General features: G+C 49.0%; 1 protein-coding gene across 1 annotated transcript in view; it reads right to left on the reverse strand.

Moving 5' to 3' along the window:
* The window catches only part of LOC105302139 (RNA-binding protein Musashi homolog 2), a 264,916-nt gene that overhangs the window by 50,285 nt on the left and 194,748 nt on the right, over positions 1 to 19,883 (reverse strand). Inside the window, exons 6-7 of the mRNA XM_011375105.2 lie at positions 16,432 to 16,546; positions 7,176 to 7,250 (exon numbers count right to left, since the gene is read on the reverse strand). Coding sequence (XP_011373407.2) covers positions 7,176 to 7,250; positions 16,432 to 16,546 — 190 coding nt within the window. The remainder of the gene's footprint in view (positions 1 to 7,175; positions 7,251 to 16,431; positions 16,547 to 19,883) is intronic.

The following is a 19,883-nucleotide window of genomic DNA, read 5'->3' on the forward strand; positions in this document are numbered from 1 at the left end:
TGAACTCATCTTTGCAGTTTCTTCACTGGCCCCCCTACTTTCCCAAGCCCCTTCTGACTCACCCTGGAAACCTGACCATATCGCTTTTCTACTTAAAATCCTCTAAGGGCTTTTCATATCTTTTGGGGATCAAATTTGAATTTCTGAGTCTGAGTCACAAGGCCCACCCTGACTCTCAAGTCTCCCGCACCAAAGATACTGTTGTAAGCTTCCCATACACAAAACCGCTCATAAACCTGGGGCATGCAATGCCTCCTCTTTCAGGTTTGTGGCAGAGATTGCTGAGTGTCCCCTAGTATCTATTCTACTCTTCATACGTAGTACCAGAATCCCCTGCTTTTAGCTGGGCACATGGTTACCTAAAGACATTTCTGAGATTCCCTTGTAGCTAAAACTGGCCAGGTAGGCCTAAGAGATGACCAATGAGATCTAAGTAGAGTGTCTCACGTGACTTTAAAAATATGTTATTAAAGGGAGAGAGACACTCTACTGGAATGAGTGTGTACTGGCTGGAGCTCTAGCAGCCTTTTTAGATTATGAGGTGGAGTCTTATGTTGAAGATGATGGAACAAGAAGATAAAAGAAACCCAGACCCTTAATACTATGAAGCCACATCCAGGCTTCTTTTACACAGGAGAGAGAAACAAATTCTTATTTTGTTTACGGCATTATTATTGTTTTCTTACTTTTCTTTCTTAAAACTACTTAATTCAGCGTCTAAGTTTATTGTTTCTCTGCCTGGGATATACTCCCTTCCTTTCTTTACTTAGATAATTTGATTTAATTTTGCAAGACCCAGTTCTGATGTCACCGTTTCTAGGGGGCCATTCCTGACTGGCCTTCAGGCAGGACAAGCAGCCTGCCCTTTGTCCCTTTATAGCAGAGAAAGATTCCCTCTCTCTAGCTAAGCACCTGTCCCATGATGCTCAATGGGTCTGATCACTGGTTCTCTCTCCTTCGGCTGGACTAAAAGCATCTTGAAGTAAATGGAGAGGGAAGGAGGGAAGAGGAAGTGTGGGGTGCAGGGGTGGACAAGAAGTCCCAGCAACTCTCTGGCTTCACTTAGGGATCCTACATCATTCTTTTCACTGGTAAGCAGAACCGCCAGCAGGCAGCTCCACTGGGGCGATGAGGAAGAGAAAACCACGCAGGACAGTGACACAGTAGGAACCTCAGAGCCCACCATTTCTAACATTTCCAGTTGTAGAACATTTACCAGTTTATAATACATGTTCAACTATACATATTATCCTATTTAACCACCTGACTAACTCTAGGCACTATTATAATCCCCAGGGTTTAGACAGCTAGGTCACCTGCTCAAAGTCACATGGCTACTATGTGGCCAAGTAAGGCCTAGAAACAAGGCCTTCTAGCTTCATGTCCAGCACTACAAGTGCCTCCAACAAACTGTAGTGTTCAGGGGAGTTGGGAAGGCAAGCCACATGCAAACCACATATAGGCCAGTGTGCACAAGCACGTGCATGAGCTCACACACACCTGGTACACAGATGTGAGGGACTCCAGATGTTCCAGTGGCATTCTCACTCGAGGGCAGGAACGATGGCAGAGAAGGGGGCATGGGGTGAACTGTACAGCTGCTGCATGCAGATGCTCTGTCCCTCTGCTCAAGGACAGGCCTGCCTCGAGCAAGTGCAGGGGACAGGAGGAAGCAGGGTGGGAAGGAGGATGGGGACAGACAGCAGCCAGAGGGAGTCTGCATGCTTTCAGAAACTGCACTACTAGGCTGTCATGGGTACCAGTTATTCAGTGCATTCACCTCCCCCAGAGCGAGAAAGGGACACTGTCAGGCTAAGAGACGGCAGCACACAGCATGTCCATGGTAAACAATTTATTTTTCTACCTCAGTTGCTTACAGGGGGAAAAAATAAAATGTCATTAGGGAGAAGCACAGATGAGCTATTTACAGAGATGAAGAAAATTCACAATGGCTAAAACGTTTGTGAGACAAGCATACTAGGACAAGTTCACCAAAGCAAAGCAATCCATAGAACAAAATAAAGAGGAAAAAAAAAAAGCCATACAGATTAAAAAAAACAGCACTCATGAAAAGGCCTGCGGGAAAAATAAAAGAAAACTAACCAATTATTACATCGAGCATCTTTAATGAGATGTGCAAAACCACACGAGTTGGGACTCAAGGACACTGACATTCAAACATGGATTTGCTCACATCAAATGCACCCAATGGGAGCACACGGGTCACTTCTCACAAACTATGTGTGTGAACCAAGGGGTGACTCTTGGGGGTCCAACCGAGCTATACTTCGTTCATTTGAGAGTGGAGATTTTTCAAGCCGGGAGTGGAGGGGGTTGAGATCATGCAAAAAGAAAGCCCTTCTGGGGGTGACTATCAGGGATGCTGACTTAATCAGGGATGGACCCTCTGAGTTCTGTTCCCTCCGGCCCCAGTGGGCCATTAGGTCCTTGATGCCACCAGGGAATGCGAGGCCAGCACAAAAAGGGAGGCGAGGGCGGAGGCGCTGAGGAAGGAGGGGCCTGGTGTGGACGGGTGTCCATGGTGCCTGAGATGTGGCAGCACCCGGGGTTCTCCACTGTCTCTTCTGGAAGAGAGTGTGCTTATTGTTATGGCAACAGCTCCTGAGGGACTGGCCCCAAAAGACAAAGACAACCAGATCATGTTTATATAGTTTTTCTTCCAGATTGAGTTTCTCACACTGGTATTTATAGATGTATGTGTGAGTGTGTGAGTATATTCACTTTTGGTACTGTCCACCACGGGACACAGGTGCTCCAAGTCACGCATCCCCAGCCCCCGTGGGTCACCAACACTTCAATGCCTCAATGAGTCTGGTCGTTATTTAAGATTTGATGGCTTCCACCTGGATTCCCCTGAGGAGGCTCCACAGTTTGTGAGAAGTTTCCTTCTGGCCCCGTTACATTCTAGCGGAGGTGGCAGGCAGGGCAGTGGGGGGTGGGCGGTGTTCACAGTGCGTACCAGAAGCGAAATGAGAGGGGACTGGAGAATAAAATTATTTTTAAAAAACTGAGTGAAGCAATGAGGACATGAGTCTTTTCCACGAATTAAAAATAAGCAAAAGAACATTCATTCAAACAGGCAGCTAGGAGAGGTTCAGTGGGCACTGACAGCAGCCGGGGTGGCCCCCGCCGGGACTGTATCCTCTCTAGTAATGGTAGCAAACCCCAATTTGTTATGCCTCTCTTAAGAGCTAGTTGATAAAAATTATGTCTTGTGAAATCGGCAAATAGTCTGCAAAGTGAAATAAGAACAGAAATTAACAGATTAAACTGAGGGTCCAGAGCGGGAAAGAGAGGAAATGGGAGAGACGGCCGATCAGGATCATAATAATTGGAGCGCGTGCCGTGATTTACGGGGTTGGGGTGGGGGCACACGCGGGGACAGCTGGGCCTCGGAAGGAGCTGTTTCCACAGCGGTTGGTCATCATCACTCAGTCTTCCTCGAAGAGAACTACTCCCCACTCTAATGATTTTCCGAAGGCGCCTAGCCCTCTCCATCGGAGCATCTCACTTATTTTCACAGACTCTCAAGGCGGGCAGAGGCAGGTGCCATTTAATATCTACTGTGTGGCCCAGGAAGCTCACACAGGTAAAACAGGGCTCCACTGAGAGGGACATGGGAGACACCCACGCAGACGAGATGGGTGTTCACAGAAAGAGCCAATTCAGGTGAGAGGGAGGACCCTTGGTAAAGGTCAGACTGCATTTTCCTGACAGGGATACGTAGTTTGTGAGGACGAAGGACCTTAGCTGCTCTCCGGGACCGAGGTGTCCTTCCGCTTCTCTTAGCTAAGGATCTTGAGTTGCCCCAGTAGGGTGGAGTCAAGAGAGAGGCTGGGAGGGGTGTGGGGTCCACACACGTCACAGGACTGGAGGTAGGAAGTGAGTGAAGTGGGCACACAGTGAGGACGTGGGAAAGAAAGATCACAAAGAAAAAAACATCAGGACGGTTTGGTGGTGATACGACAGCTTTGCTGCCGTCTCTGACCCACAGGATCCTGTGGCGTTGGGTGGGGGGCGGCGAAAGAGTCAGCCTGGTGGCTGGGGTGGAGAGGGCAGAGAGTGGGGCTGCCCCTCCTCTAGGTCACCACTCTGCAGCCCACACCTCTTGGCCAGATCTACTAGAAACATTCCTTGCTGGCACGAGGCAAGAGATAGATGTCAGAAAACTTCAAAGCTTCCCTCAGCAGGGGCCCTGCCCTTGTGGCAGGAGGGGTCAAGTCTGCTCTCGGGGGGAACCACCACTTCATGAGCTCTTTGATTGGAAAGCCACAGGGGCTCCCCAGGAGTTGTGGTCTGGAACCCCAGGCTGCTTAGTGAGGTGTTTGGAATAGACAGAGCCACCGTTCCACAAGAGGCAGCTCCTCCCTGGGGTGGGGTCAGCAGAGGACAGACGGACTCTGAAATCAGCCTGGCTCCTCCTGGAGGGGCGTGAGCAACTAGGTCCAGCCACTGGGCCACACTCTTCCCGGCCCGGGCCATTCCACACCCTGACCCACCCTGAGAGCAGGTGGCCTCACTCTTGTGGCCACTGATAAGACACTGGTGAGGACAAACAAGAGGCTTCCAGCAAGTAGGAAAGATGGGGAAATGGAGAATTTGATGGCTCAGAGAGAACAGAATGGCCATGTCCCATGGGTTAGGGAGACTCTGTCTGGACATTTAAATGCCTGATTTCTGTCTCATTCAAACTCAGATGACTGTGTTAAGCTGTGGGATCGAGTGACAATGATAAACAGATGGGACCTGGATATAGTCCCTCCAAGCCCATTCCATGCCCTTTACCAGCCCACTGCTCTGTTCCCAAAGCCTTGGCTTATGGTAAAGGGCTGAGCACCTGGAGGGGCGCATCTCATTCTACCCTGCCTTGGTTGGTCACTCTAGCGGATCCACGGATGCAGGTCCCTGAGACACTGCTCTACCGACATTTCCTGGGCTGGTTCATGGGGCTCCGAGGGCAGGCTCTCAGACGATACAGAGGCTTTAGCATGGGCTCCAATTTGTCACCCCCCAAATTATCCTACATTAGAATCCCCCAGTTCTGCCCTCCTGGGACTAGTGTCACACCAAGGGGGCAACGGTAACCTGGCTGTGAAGGTTACCTGGGCTGCGCCAAGCACAGGATGTGTGAGCCTGTGTGTCTTCCTGTCCCCTGGGTTGGAAACCAGGGGAGGGAAGGCGTCCCTGAAACGGCCACCAGCTTCTGGGCTGAGCAGGATGGAAAAGGAACGGAGAATGGGGACAGAGGGACACCAGGTTGCCCCGGGAGGGCAGTGCACATGTGCGTGTATGCGTGTGGACTGTGTACTCCCACCAGACTATAGCTCTTCCTTTACGATTCTGAATGGCACATCCAACAGAACCTTCTGTGATTAGGATGTTCTATATTCTGCGCTGACGGTAGCCACAAGTCACAAGTGGCTACTGAGTAACTGAAATGAGGCTAGTGTGACTGAGGAACAGTAGCTACACGTGGGACGTGTCATTGTACTGGATAGATGGATGCTAGAGAGGTAGCGGAGGGTGGCACATAAGGCCCAGAACATCTGGGCCCAAATCCTGGTCCTGCCCCTTTGAACAGGGTTCTCCACCTCTCCAGGCCCTGGTGCCCCCATCTGTTAAAAGTGAAAATCTAACGGAGGAGCAGAGTGAGCAAACTCCAGGCCTTGCCTGGCCCAGTGCTGGCTTCTCCTGCTCCGAGAGGCCCACGGCCTTCGAAGCAGCCATCTGTTGTAAAGACGCAGTGGAGAGCACTTCCTTAGGGCAGGCAAGGATACTTGCTGAGGGCCCTACCCTGACGGGAAACTGCCTGGCCCTAGGGGAAGGGGACACACTCACGGGGAGTCCCTCACACTCACACTCCTCCATCTGGGTCTTGTGCTACTGTATCTGCCTCTCTGCCTCGCACCTCTACAATCAGAAAGGGGCACAGAGCCCAGCGGCCACTCTGTGCAAAGCTCTCACTTACAGAAGACAGAAGTAAGGCCCAGAGATGCAGAGTGACCTGCCTGTGGCCGTGGGCAGCCAGGCCAAGAGCCTAGGCTCCACTGCTGGTCGCTAGTCGAGGGCTCTGTCCCCCATGGAGCATGGCCCTAAGTGTCCTGAATGCCTCCTGACCTGCCCACATACAACCTCGCAACCCCAAAGCCCGGTGAGGCAAACACCGGGCCAAGCCCCTCACGTTCCCCTCCCACTGCCCTCCTCGCTGGCTTCGGACCCCGTCCTCCCAGGGCCACATCTTTGCTCCCTCTGCTTCCTACTGCATCTCCAGGCGGGATGACCGATCAGGAGTGAAACGCCGCCTGAAGCCCAGCGCCCTACAGCGCCTCCGTGCCCAGCACAGAACCCCAGAGGATGAAACTCCACTCCTAACGCCTTCTCTAGAAACCCCAGCTTCCTTTGCACACAGACACCCAAAGCACCCCAATACATTCTCATCTGCACTCCAGGTCTGGGAAAGGCTGGTTGACCCCCTCAGGGGAAAAGCCAAGTCCCATAAAATATCACTTCCTTTAGCACCCCTCCCCCTACCCCTATAAGATCATGGCTACCCTGCTGCCACCTCGGGTGGGAGTCCCAGCCACATGGAAGAAGCTGCAGCATGGCACTGTGGGCTCTGCCTTGAGTCCCTGACACCCACACAGAGGGGAGGAAGAATCTAAACACCCCCACCAAGACAGACAGCAAACCTAAACCCCAACAGTACACCCAACACACACCAGAAGGGCACAGAAGGCGTCAGGACGGAGCTGGAGGAGGGGAGGAGGGGGGGGTGGGTGATGGGAGACAGCAGGCAGGGGGCGGGGAGCAGAGGGCGAAAGGAAACCCTGGGCCGAGAGTTTGGTCCCCAGGCTGAGAGAACCCCGAACAGGTTTTGGAAAAAGGAGAGTGAGCAGACGGAGGACACCTTCCTCGGTTCTTCCTTTTCCCTGTAAAAGCTGCCACCTCCAAACACTCGGCACCAGTGAAACACTTCTGTTGACCATACTGAGCTGCAGCCTGACCCTGGCGTTAAGTGGACTTGAAATTTAGCACCTACAGGTCATTTCTTTAATGGATATATGTACGCACAGTGTTCTCTTTAGGGGTTCTCCCTCCCCCAAATGCAGCCCACCTCCCATGTTTCCAACACCCCAGGAGTCAAAGACACTCACCTGGGAATTGATAGCCATAGCTAGGAGCAAATCCGGGGTAGCCGCGGCCATAAGTTGCCACAAAGTTGGGGTAGCCTTGAACACAGAGAGAAAGAACACAGTCCTGTTACTACAGCCGCCTCAGGTCTAGGGGGAACCCCGGGGGTGGGGTGGGGGGAGGGAGAAGCAACCTGAATTATTTTCCTCCACAAAATGATTTGTCTCCCATGAGGGTCTTACCCGGGGCCTGGGTCACCTCTCTCCCATAGCTGGGGGACTGGTCAACCTGCTGGTAATTAACCTGTATTTGGGCAGAAAGACCCCCCAAAGCCACATGCTTTCTTGACCTGTAGAGTAAATGCCACGTATTAGCAACAGACACAGGGCCCGGCCTGGCTCTGACATTTGGAGAGCTCACCCTGAATGTACTTTACCTTACAGCTATTGACAATGGGAGATTAAGGTCCTCACAATGCCTCCTCCCCGGGCAGCGGTCAGCAGCAGCGCCAGCACCCGACGGAGCATGAGCACTGGGGATCAGTTTAGTGGTGAAACTCAGGGTTGGCCCTGTGCCTCTGGGAAAACACTGGGCCCAGTGAGCCGAGGCCCAGGGGAGCTGAGGTCCCAGGGCCCGCGTCTGAGCACAGACACTCCGCAGGGTACCAGGATCTTCCCAAGGCCCTCGGAGAACGGTAAGGGGCCGGCTGGGTTAAAAAGTGCACCACAATCTGTGGCCCAAATCAAAAGCCTCGTACCATGTCTCCACAGGCATCTTGCAGCAAGCATGTGCTTTTCACACACTTGCCTCAGCAGGTGACCTAGGGGGTGATCGGTTAACCGAGGGGTGCAAAGTGCTGCTGGGCTGGGCACTGGGTGTAGAGGAACGTTCTGGTCCAAGTGTGGCCTTCTCCGATCCCTTGGGAAACTGTCAGTGAGATGTCACTTCAGCTCTCATGACCTTCATCATGCCCACTCAGGACACTTCACTGTCTACGTCACTGCTTCTTGATTCGGGCTACAAAGAAGGCTGGTGGAGCCTTCTTGGACTGAGATTCCACCAGCCCTGGAGACCCCTCGCGCACCCCTGTTCCTGCCCCGCCAGGCTCATGGAGCCCCCTCTCCTCAATGTGTAGGATCCTCAGCATGTTCATGCTCTTCGAATGCCATCTGGCAATCCTACCGCCTCGCCAATCCTGCTCCCTCTGCCGGCCTGACTTTTGCTCTGATGTCTGAGGCGGGCTGTTCGTGGTTGTTTTTTGGCTGCCCAGCACCTGACGCCCCTTCTCCGTGAGTCTCGGAGAGAGGCCTGCCTCCCATCATGGATGCAGGCAAGACCTCCCTCCTGCTCCCTGAGTCGGACAGACCGGGAACCTGGGCTCAGCCAACGAAAGCCTTCCCAGGATCCACGTCTGGGGCCAGTGGGGCAGAGGAGGAGGGCGTGGTTCAGAACTTGCAGGGGAGTCCAGGATCTAGCGACAGCAACAGTGGCCCCCTGATCAGGTCATTCCTGGGCTGTCTCTGGTTATGGCTGTGGCTCTGACCACCCAGCTTCTGGTTACTACCTGTTCTTCAGCCTTCCTGGCAATTCTGTGTGTTGCCCAAGCCCCTCCAATAATCTCCCTGGCTGCTTCCAGCAGCTAGAGTTGTTTTTGTTGCTTGTCACCAAAACGCTGGTAGAAAACTGCTTTGGTGGGTGGGTTTGACAGCTGCCAGCCATGAGGGCAATAGAGAACTTTCCATCTGCGCCTCTGTAGTTCTAAACAGCCCCTTAAACATCCCTAAACACAGTCTCTGGGGTCTCATTGTGCACCTCCTGGTGGACTCTCAGTGTTACAAGCATAAAACGACCCTGCGAGTGACTGCTCAAGGAACAGGATCCTTCACTAAATTCGATCTGGTGTGCACTCTGGCACTGAGTTAGAGTTTGCTGGTCTTCCTGTTGCTTGTTCATAGAGCTTTTATGCCTCAGAGGTCCAGAGATGGGACTCGCCCTCCCTCCCCTCCTCGTGCTCACAGGTGTCATAGCCTCTGCCCCGACCTGTCATCAGTAAATCTGTCATCGGTCCCAGGATAGCAGCTTGCTGGACTGGGCATCAGGAGACCTGGGTTCCAGCCCTGTCTCTGGCCCAAGACCATGCCCTCGGAGGTCTTCCCTTTTCTCTGGGAGCTTGAGTCTTGCCCGCTGTAGAAAGCTTTGCAGGTCCCTTGCAGCACTGATGAGCCCCAATTTGCAACTGACACCAGCTGTGGCTCCTTTCCCTTGCTTCGGCTGAGCTTTTCCAAATTTGCAGCCACAACTCGCCGGCCAATTGACCTGTTTCTACCTCACAAGAGTCTTGCCACCTGCTCCTTCCCTGTGCATTTATTTCCCAGCATTTGGTGTCTCGTTGGCAGAAGGCTGCCCAGATGAGACAGGATGACGTGGGAGCTTTGCGCTGACTGCTGAGGAGCAGGGCTGACGTGAGACGTGGAGTTCTGGCACCCGATAGGGAAAGAGGAGAAACGGACAGAGATGAAGGACAGAAACCAAGACTTGGGTGCCTTAAACGGACACATGCGCACTGGCTCCTCCCTGGGTATTTATTTCATGGCCGGCCAGTTCGATTCTCCTCCAAATTAATCACCTGTTATCAAATCAGATCTTTCAGCACTAAATTTCTTATACCATTATTTCAACAATATTGATAAACGAATTATATGCAAGCAGCCAAATCGCTGCTGCCTAGGGCCTTTCCTGGTGAAAAATGATTCCTTTGCTTCGAACTTCAGCGCTGGGGGTCTTAAATATTTTAGTGTTAATCTGACAGCAAAAGTGTAAACCCATGTGTCACTTTTGAGACTCCCTCAGGGTGGGTGGGGTGGGGGCTGGTGGAATGCCTAGTCCCTCCCTGATTCACTCCACCTGTATGATTCCATCATATCTGCTTTCTTCCTGGCATACTCAGAAGTCTTCAAAAAGAAAGAAGGAAAGCATTATCAAGTTCACCCCAATTTGTGGCCTTACCCCAGACTTCTCGGAAATGTCAATATTGTCTCCTGAACAACAAAGGTGAGAACGTGGCATCTGCCGGAGTAGGGGATCTGATCTCCAGCCCCCACTGCTGAACTTCCTCTGGGCCAGGCCGATGAAATCATAAATTTATAATACAACATTACTTCAATTTTCCTCTTCATTTACTGCTGTGCAGCCCAACTCTGCTCGCACGGCTCCCAGCCCCAGCCACACGGGGGAAATTGGCTGGCTGCATATCAATAGCACATTACAGCAGACCCATGCGGATGCTCCATCAAGCCACATTACCGTGAGATGACCCAGCCACCACTTCCATTAGCAGCCGGGCCCCTCCTGCACTGGCTACTGCACAATTTATTTGCTCCAGTACTCTGGACGCCTGATCAATCCCACAGTAATTATCTCTTGTCACTAAAGAAAAAAACCAAGCCTTCTGCCTGCATGGCCACCTTTCTTACAGATAGGCTTCCTATGTGGGGGGAAAAAAATCTACAAATCAACAATAGAATTTGACTTTGACAGTGAGCTCATTTTCGGGTCCCCTTTTAGAGATGCCAGCAGAGGTCTCAGAACTGTGGTTCTAGATCTTTGCTCCAATCCTAAAAGATGTTTGCATGCTAGATGCGCATGTGACTCATCTTCTCCCAGGCTCTGTTAGTCAGCTACTCAGAGTCATGGAAAACTGCTCCCACCAGGCCCCTCATGGAAAGAGACATGGGAACTGTTAAGAGGGTGACACCACTGCCAGGTGTGCAGAGCTCTGCCTGGGGCACCACACCGGCTCTGCGAGGTCTGCATATGGATGCAACACCAAGTGCCAAGAGCCCTTCCCAGGCAAGGTCTACAAAGGTGCTTGCCCCCAGAATCATCCGGAGTCCAGACCTGTGCTATCCAATTTACATTAAATTTAAGTTATACAAAGCGAGAACTTCAGTTCCTCAGGTACAGAAGCCACATCTTAAAAGCTCAACAGGTAGCTAGTGGCTACCATCTTGGGCAGCACAGATATGAGACGTTCCAACACACAAAGACCTAATGCACTGCACCGCTCTCGAAGGAAAATGAAAGGATGAATTTTGAGTCTCCTCTGTTTACAAGGAAACGGCTGAACACATGGAGACCTCCTTGGGAGTGACCTCGACAGACATTTTTGGAAAGACAAATCCCAGTTGAAATTACAAATGAGTCTAGACATGTGGCTGTAAGTTCCAGCCCATCATCTTTCGGTCTGTTAGTGAATGCCAGCAGATTACAGCTTCTCATTCCTTCTCCACGATGATTTTTTTTTTTTTTTTTTGGCTTTCATTTCAGAGGGGCTTAATGTCAGGGAACACTGGGTCAGGATTTCACAGGGCCTTCTCAGTACGAGCACTGATAAGTGCCTCTGGCTTTCTTCAGCTGGTCAAGTGTCTCTCCATTTCTGGGCCTGCAGGGTGAAGTTTTTCAAGGCCTCAGCAATGAGATATTTCTCTACCACTGGAATTAAACCTGTTAAACAGTGTGTGCCCAGCGGGGTCAAGAGAGTGGAAGGCAGTAAGATTATGTGGCTGAGAAGGCCAAGGGGAATCAAATATATCAACAATAATCATGTTTGCTTTTATTAAGTCCACTTTCATTAAGAAAAAACAGAGATTCTAGTGCATTGAGCTGGATAACTGCAGGCACCTCTTTGGGGCTGCCAGGCAGTGGAACAAAATCTGAGGGCTGCAAAAAAGACCTTTTCTAAGGGTCTCAGTTGATTTTGGTTTTGTCTGGCTCAAAGGCAGGGAGACCCAACCCCTCCTCCTCTCTCCTATGCTCTTTTTAAGGAATTCCCATTGGGCCGATTATTCTGATTTTGTCAAAGGCTGTGAAAGCCAAAACCAAAACAGCTGTAGGTTCTCCCCAAGGACGTCTGCAGTCAAGAGAGATCCAGAAAGAATAACTGAGCAACTGTATGCTTATCAGCTTCCCTATGATGAGACCTCCCCAAGTATGGAGAAATCTTAAAGGACATTCAAGAATTAGTTCCACAGTTTCCAGGTCATTTACGGACCAGTGTATCTGTTGTTTCACTAGAATATCAGCTCCCTGCGATCAGAAGCTTCATTCTCTGCTGCATCTTCAGCATCTAAAACAGTGCCTGGCACGTAGCAGACACTCAATAAATATTTGTTGAATGAATGGATTTAAAAACCAATTGTTTGTAGTTTCACATCTAAAAAGCCCTAGAAGTGCGTTTTCTACTCACTCAACAAAAACGTTTAAATCACTAAAACCTCATCTCGTTCCATTCATTAATGAATTAAAAAAAATTTTTTTTTCTGCATGAGCCAAGTTCCTCAGTCAAACTGCTGATGGTGGTGATGGTAAGGATTCCGGGACTGATATGCAGGTCTGGCGCACCAGGGACGGGTGACCCAGGTGACTAATGGGGACACGTCAGGCCATTCTACCGAAGGATTAGACTCCTCCAGAAGTCACCACTTTAGAAGGGAGAAGCAAGGGCTCCGGTCACAGCACAGCAGATGGCACTCTCTTCGCCCAGAGAGTCCACAGACCCAGGGTGCCAAGCTGTGCCAGTGGGTGAAATGGAGGGCAGCCCCAGGTGCTTCTGGGGGTGGGCATCAGAGAAGGCTCGGTGGAGTGTCCGGCCTGGCTGGGGAGGCAACAGGCCAACCAGACTGTGAGACTGTGAGTTTGTTCCCCGGAAACTGTGCCTGACTCACCCCTTCTGCCTGGACCTTGGGCTGGTTCCTGGCTGGGGCATGCTTGGGGGCCTCTCATAAGGCCTTGTCTCAGCAGGTGTCTGGATGGACTCACCATAAGGGCTGGGGAATTCAGGGGGCCGGGCTGGGGGCTACTCAGGCTGATGTGCGGCATGGACCTCTGCTTGAAAAACTCAAAAATAATCCAACTCCTTGAGCTGGGGGTCCACACAGAGGAGGCTGCAGGGGCCACAGCACAAGTCACACCTGCGAGTCTAGCTATGTTCTCAGCCACGGCCAGGAAGGGACCACAAGTGGAAGAGTACTGAGCACCTACTCAAGTGGTAATTTGCCCAGGGGCCCCCAGTACCTTATTAATAACAGCTCCCAGCTCGAGTGCCTGCTACTGTATTTCGTTGATATGAAGACACTTTTCATATTTCAACATCTCTTGAAAGTGGGAAATATCTCACCAAGACTGTGCTAAGAAAGCATCACTGCAGTTTAATTAATAGCATTTTTTTTCTTTCTGAATGGTACATGAAGGTGCATTTTACCAACCATGCAGCTCGGATCTGATGAAATACAGCATTCACTGGGCATGTTATGGTTTCATTTACCCATGAAGTGAGGGCCTCCAGATCCATATCTATGGGTGGGGTAACTGAAGGACGGAGAGGCTGTCACTTGCCCCAAGTCACATAGCTGGCAGTGTGAGAAGTCCAGATTTGATTCTGAAGTGCCGCGCTCTTCCCTCTGGCCCACACAGCTCCCTTTGGTGGAGGCTCCTCATCGGGTTGGGGGAGGAAAAGCATCTCTGTGACCTGGGGGGACTGGCTGAGGTTTGGGGTACAGCCTGGTGGCAATCTCAACCAGAGCTACGTGGGCAAAAGCCTTAAGCAGCAAGAGTGGGGGTGGGCTGTGGGAGGTTTTAAATCAAGAACTATTAGACTCTAACCACAAAGACATTTGTAACTAAATGTTACTCCTTTACTGCGACCTGAGGAAGTCATCACTTGAGACCCTAGCAGAAGGGGAAAGAGCTGAGGCAGGTGAGTAAGCACCTGGCATTCACCACCATCCATCCCTCGGTGAGCAGGAACCAGCTGGATGGCGTCTGGAGAAGCACAGGGAGCACTGGGGTCTGCCCACCACCAGCCACGGCCAAACCCAATCCTGGGCCTGCTGGGCCACCACCCCTCCTCATGCATGCCCTGCCTGGACCCGCCCCACCCAGCTAGGCCCGCTGGCTCTTAGGGTTTCACACTAGGACCCTTGAGTTCCAAGGCTGTTTATTCTGTCCAGATGACCTTTGGCTTACTCATTCTTCTCATCCCAGCTGAAATGTCACCTCCACAGGGAGCTGTTCCCCGATTCCTCAGACTAGTTTCCATTCTTTATTGTATACTCTTAAAGCACCCCCACAACTCTCTCTATTATGATGAATTACATATCTGTGTGGCTGTTAAATGTCATCTCTCTCTCTAGACCACATGCTTCATGAGGACAGGGACCACGTCTGCCTCACTAAGTACATCTCCCATTGCTCGGCCTGGGCCGGGCACACAGTAGGTATGCAAAGACCCAAAGCATTCAACAGATTCCTCCTTCCCTGGCTCCCACTGTGAAACCACTGGGTGCCTTCTGTTTAGGGGTCAAACTTGGGTGTCTGTGGAGACGCGGGCCCTGAGTCCTGGCTGAACACAGCTGTTGCCCCTTTGCAACTGACAAGAGTGAACTAGCTTCACTCCACACCTTTGATTCTCCCTGAAGAAAACCCAGTTCATCCGTCCCACAGGTAAGGGGCATCCAGTTAGACTCAGAAAGGTGGGGGCACTTCCTAAAGATTTGGATCCTAAAAAGTCTCCTATTTTAAGCTGTAAGGCCTTTATATGAGACTCCAAAAGCTAGCAGAGGGTAATGGTCTCAACTCTTTTCTTTGAGGTTTGATTTTTAAAAAACTATTAATCCATTCAGAGTTTCTTTTGGCATAGGACATAGGGTAAAGACCAAATAAAATTTATTTTTTAAAGCAAGAGCCTTACAAGTGTCTTATAGTCAAAAAGGAAATAATACTCATCGATTTCTAAAAGTAATCATATCTTATAATAATTATATGCTTACATAGAAATATATTTAGTTCATGCTCTTTAACTTTTTCTATTAACAGATGCATTCCTATCTACCATACTATTTTAATTACTGTAGTTTTGCGCTATGTTCCGATATTCAGTCAAACTAGTCTTTTCTCATTTCTCCTTTTAAAACATTTTCTGATTTCTTATATGTTTCTTTCGGCAGGTAAGTTTTAGAACCACTTGCCCAATTTTTAAAGAACTACAAAAGGATTTTTCTTTGAAACCGTTAAACCTAAAACATTAATTTGAGAAAAATTAACATCTCAGCCATTTTTGTTATTTTCATGGCATCTCTCTCCATTTTAAGTTCCCTAAAATAACTTTACCTGACCCTGTCATTTCCTCAGAAAAATAGAGACAATTCTTTTTCAGAATTTATAAAACCAAGGAAAGTTTTATAAATATAAAACTAAGCCATGAATGTGAAGAGCAAATCTGAAAACACATAAAGAGCTTATCAAAAAATATAGAAGAGGGACTCTTAGCCAAACCAAATGAAAACCCATTAAAACTAGACAGATCATGTGCCTGAATGGAATTTTACCATTAACTACCATTTATCCCATTTAATTAGTATTTTCCCGACACACAATAACTTGCACTAAAATACTGTTCTCTCGCCTTGAAATTTCTAATTATTGTTGCGACCCACACCATTACGCTTCTCCACCGCTTTCTCCATCTTTCATGCCATTTAAGCAGCAAGATTTTCAATTATCTACGCAGGATGGACAGAAATACCTTTAAGGAAGGGGCATAATATGCAACTCAATTTCTCTAAAAGCCAGGAGAGATCATTTTTCGTCAGGACAAACACACTCTGTCTTTCATCATCTCTCTCTCTCTCTCTCTCTCTCTTTTTTGCAAATAAAGAGTAAAACAGGCTATTTAAAACATCCATTTAAATGCAAATTTTGATATCCCAAGAGAAAAATGTTAATCATTTAAATAGACAGGATTATCACCCACCCTCACCTCCTCCCCTCCTCTTCCAAGTTTTAGAAAATGTGGCCTCAGCCCACACAAGTTAAACCAGTCAGGAGCCCTAAGGGCTTTAAGAACTCCCAGTCAGGAGAGAGGGCCAAGACAGAGGGAGTGACTTTTTCTCCTTTTAAAGAAGGACTGCAAAGAAGAGAAAATCCATCCAGTACCTTCTATGAGCCAGGCATGGGACGAGATAATTATCCATCCATCCATCCATCCATCCATCCATCCATCCATCCATCCATTCATCTCTATCTATCTCTGCTCATTTAATAGTCACAACTGTCTTAAAGGGGGGCGGGTTATCATTCTCATCTACAGACAAGGAAACTGAGGCTCAGACAGGTAAAAAGCAGTTTGTCCAGCTGGTAGGTAACCCAGTTGGGTGTACAGGCCTCCAAAGGCCCCAGTCCACGGTGACTCCGCTGGATCCCTGGGGTCCCACCCAGACTCACCCAGCATCCCCATGCCAAGCATGAATGCGTCCATGGTGTAAGGCAGTCCCCGGGCCCGACCTCTTGTCCCAGGCGGGAACATGACTTCTTTCGGCTGAGCTTTCTTACATTCTACCTGTTAAACAGAAAGGCGAACAAATGAGATGCAAATGAATTCCACGTAAATGTCAAATGCAGAACGGATCTGGTTACCAGCAAGGTTATTTTTAGCCTTGCTCCTTACTCACTTGTAAAAATAGCTGTGCCGAGTAAATGGCCTGCAAAATAAATATTTAAGAAAATATACCACTTGTGGAAATCCTGCTGTGGAAAAACCTACAAGGATGAAATTGGGTTTGGAAGGGCTGCAAGGATGTAAGCTTAAGATACACATGCGTGGGTTGGGAGCTCAGATTGAAATTTGTACAGAAGGTACGAGAGGTTAGGAGGCTGTTTGATGTGTCAGCGAATAACAACAGCAACAGTAACAATGCTACTATTACTTGGTTGGCCCTTTACGTGTTTACAAATTCCCCTCAGGTTCCTTCAGGTCAGTGATTCTTCACGTTGGACTATCTGATTCTACCCCCTATTAAAGAGACAGGCCAGTTGGTTTTGGCTCCATTTCACAGATGAGAAAACTGAGCATCAGAAGGTTTATGTCACGAGCTAGAAACCATACCCTAGCAGGGGCAGGCCTGAAAGCTGGATTTTTAAAATTTCCAGGTCAGCGATGCCACCATCTCCATACCACTTGCCTGGGGCACTCCCGAGGGAAGTAATAAGATTTAAACACTGACTCCATTCACCTGGATCACCAGATTCTCATTCTCCAGCTGTGTCTTCAGGTGGTTGCTAGTCTTTTCTTCCTATTTCCTTTCCGCCTCCAAAATGTCTAAATCCTATTCCACTCACACACCCAGAAGTCATTTTTTTAACAACATATACATAAATGATCTATAATGCAAAGCCCTGGTAATAAGTACAACTGCTGCCTGTTGAAACTCCTTCAGTTTCTACTAATGTTCCTTAAGCCCTTGCTCAGTGCTTACTTGCTTTTAGTTTACAGACAAACTTAACAAGCATTGCTAGCCGGTAATCAATCCTATTTCTGATGAAGATGGAATGTCATAGGGGAAGGCACAGGTGCTTATAGCAGCAGAAGTAACAGCATGACAGCCTGATAGTGATGGGGGAAGGACAAGAATCAGGTATCTTATTTAAAAAGCAGTCCGGGGGCGTATAATATAGGAACCAAAATTCTAAGTAGCTCAACTGCTGCTAAGGGTATCACTATGACAGAAAACTACCATTGTTCACTGCAGGTCTGCGATATGAAGAAAAAGTTAAATTGTGTGCAATATATTTTGTTGTAAAAGGGACCTATGTGGGTTGTCCATTTCGGAGATACTCTCATCCCAAATACCTTTAATTAAAAAATATTTTAGTGCTTAAGGCTAGGGGGAAGCTTTAATTACCTCAAATATGAACTCCTCTTTCTTCAAAGACACCAGATAACAGGTATTAATCTTGTTCTTTAAAGAATGATAACCACGCATGCTTTTAAAAACATGGATAAAACGGTTCAACATTCACGACTGATATGCTTAATACTGAGTTTGTCTAGATGAAAAGGAAAGAGATGAGCACCCCCCAAAAGAGAAATGGGTAAAGGACACAAATGGGCAATTTACGAATGGCTAATGAAGAAGCCCACATCCCAAAACGAACCATATCTTTCACTCATCGGACTGGCCGTGATGAAAGGAGTATTTGCTGTCGAGTCCCTGAGAGTGTGGGCAGCAGGGGTGGACACTGGCACATATTTTCCTGGAGGGCAACCTGACAAAATATCAAAATCCATACATGCACACACCCTTTGACCTAATAAATCCTACTCGTAGGAATTCATTCTGCAAGGACATGTGGATGAGTATTCACCAGATGCGTTGATTATCATGAAATAAAAAGAAATACCCTAAAAGTCCAAGAACAGGGAGTCAGTAGGCTGAATGTCATCCAAGCTGACCGAAAGCTACACAGCTACGGGAAGGCAGGCTGATAATGATGTGCTCTGGTATCGGGAAACCCTCAGTCCCAGACAAACCAGGACGGTTGGTCACCTTAACTGCAAGCAGGGAAAAAGGAAATTACAGTGACTTTGTGAAAAATGAACATGGGGATATACGATAGAGGGAAACAATATGAAAAGACACAGCAAAGTCGTCTTAGAGCAACTCTGCTCTTTAATTTCCTGAGTGCATTTTGTTTTTGTTATTTATTTCCCAAATTTTCTGCTTTGAATATTACTGTTGCAAGTGTGTGTGGGGGGGAAGGTGATTAAAAAGAAATAAATTCATCAGAATTGGGTCTTTAAGATTTCTCTCATAAGCCCAGGGGTGACAATTTGCTCCTGGACTCCAGACCCCCACCCCCAGGACTCAGACGCAGGCTGAGACACCTCATTTGCAAGAGCCTGCCCGAGCCTGGGAAGATGTGTGTGCTGTGCAGAGGCAGACAGCTAATTACCAACCTAACAATAACACCGGGATCCAGTATAATACCGCTAACCAGCTCACTTTCTAATAGCCCTATCGGTGACAATCTATTGCATTGTCTTATGAAAACCTGCTGCCTGTTCCTAGGCAACCTGATCAACGAAAATTTCAGGTTTATACAATTTTCATTTAGGGAACATAAAGGTTAACTGACTGTAATGGGAACATTTTAAACAAACCCACCTACTCTTCCTCTCTCTGAGCAGGGCTGGCAGCTCTGTTTAATTCTGCTCTGTCTTTGCTGGTGCTGTTTTGGGCAGCACTGACTGCCTGGGTTCTGTCCACCACCACTGTGTCAACCCTGAGTGCTCAATAAGGCCAGGGGCCATGTCATGCGCACTCTCTGGGGGGACCACAGCATGTCCTGGGCACTTGAGTGACAGGGAGTAAACAGAGTCGCACCAGGGAGCCTGGCCTGGCGTGCACCGAAGGCATCTGGAGAGATTTCTCAGGACCAGACGGCCTGCCCACCCAGCTCCCGAACTCCTTTGATGATGTTGTATAGAAAACACTGAAAAGGAGAAAGAGGCATTGCTATTCTCTACCTGTACCCCGAGTCCTTGCAGTGGGTCAGGGGCTTGCTGAGGATAAAACTATGTCCTTCACCCATCAGACTAGACACCTTGTCTCTCCCATCAGACTGCTAGTTCTCAGGGCAGGGATCAGGGTCAGTCCCTACCTTCCCTGGTCCCTCAGGGAAGTTCAATACAGAGCATGGATCGACTTCTATGCTCATCATGGTCAAGGAGACCCAGCTTATTTCAACGGTGCTGAGGAACTCAATGTGCCTGGCAAGTGCTGTGGGGGATGCAAAGACAAATAGGGCGGCTTCCACCCCTGAGAGCCCTCATTCTATTGAAAAGAATAGGTTCATGTTCTCCTAACGTTGATATTAAGGCAAATAATCATATGTCA

Source organism: Pteropus vampyrus, unplaced genomic scaffold (genome assembly GCF_000151845.1).
Source record: "Pteropus vampyrus isolate Shadow unplaced genomic scaffold, Pvam_2.0 Scaffold261, whole genome shotgun sequence".
Lineage (NCBI taxonomy): Eukaryota > Metazoa > Chordata > Mammalia > Chiroptera > Pteropodidae > Pteropus > Pteropus vampyrus.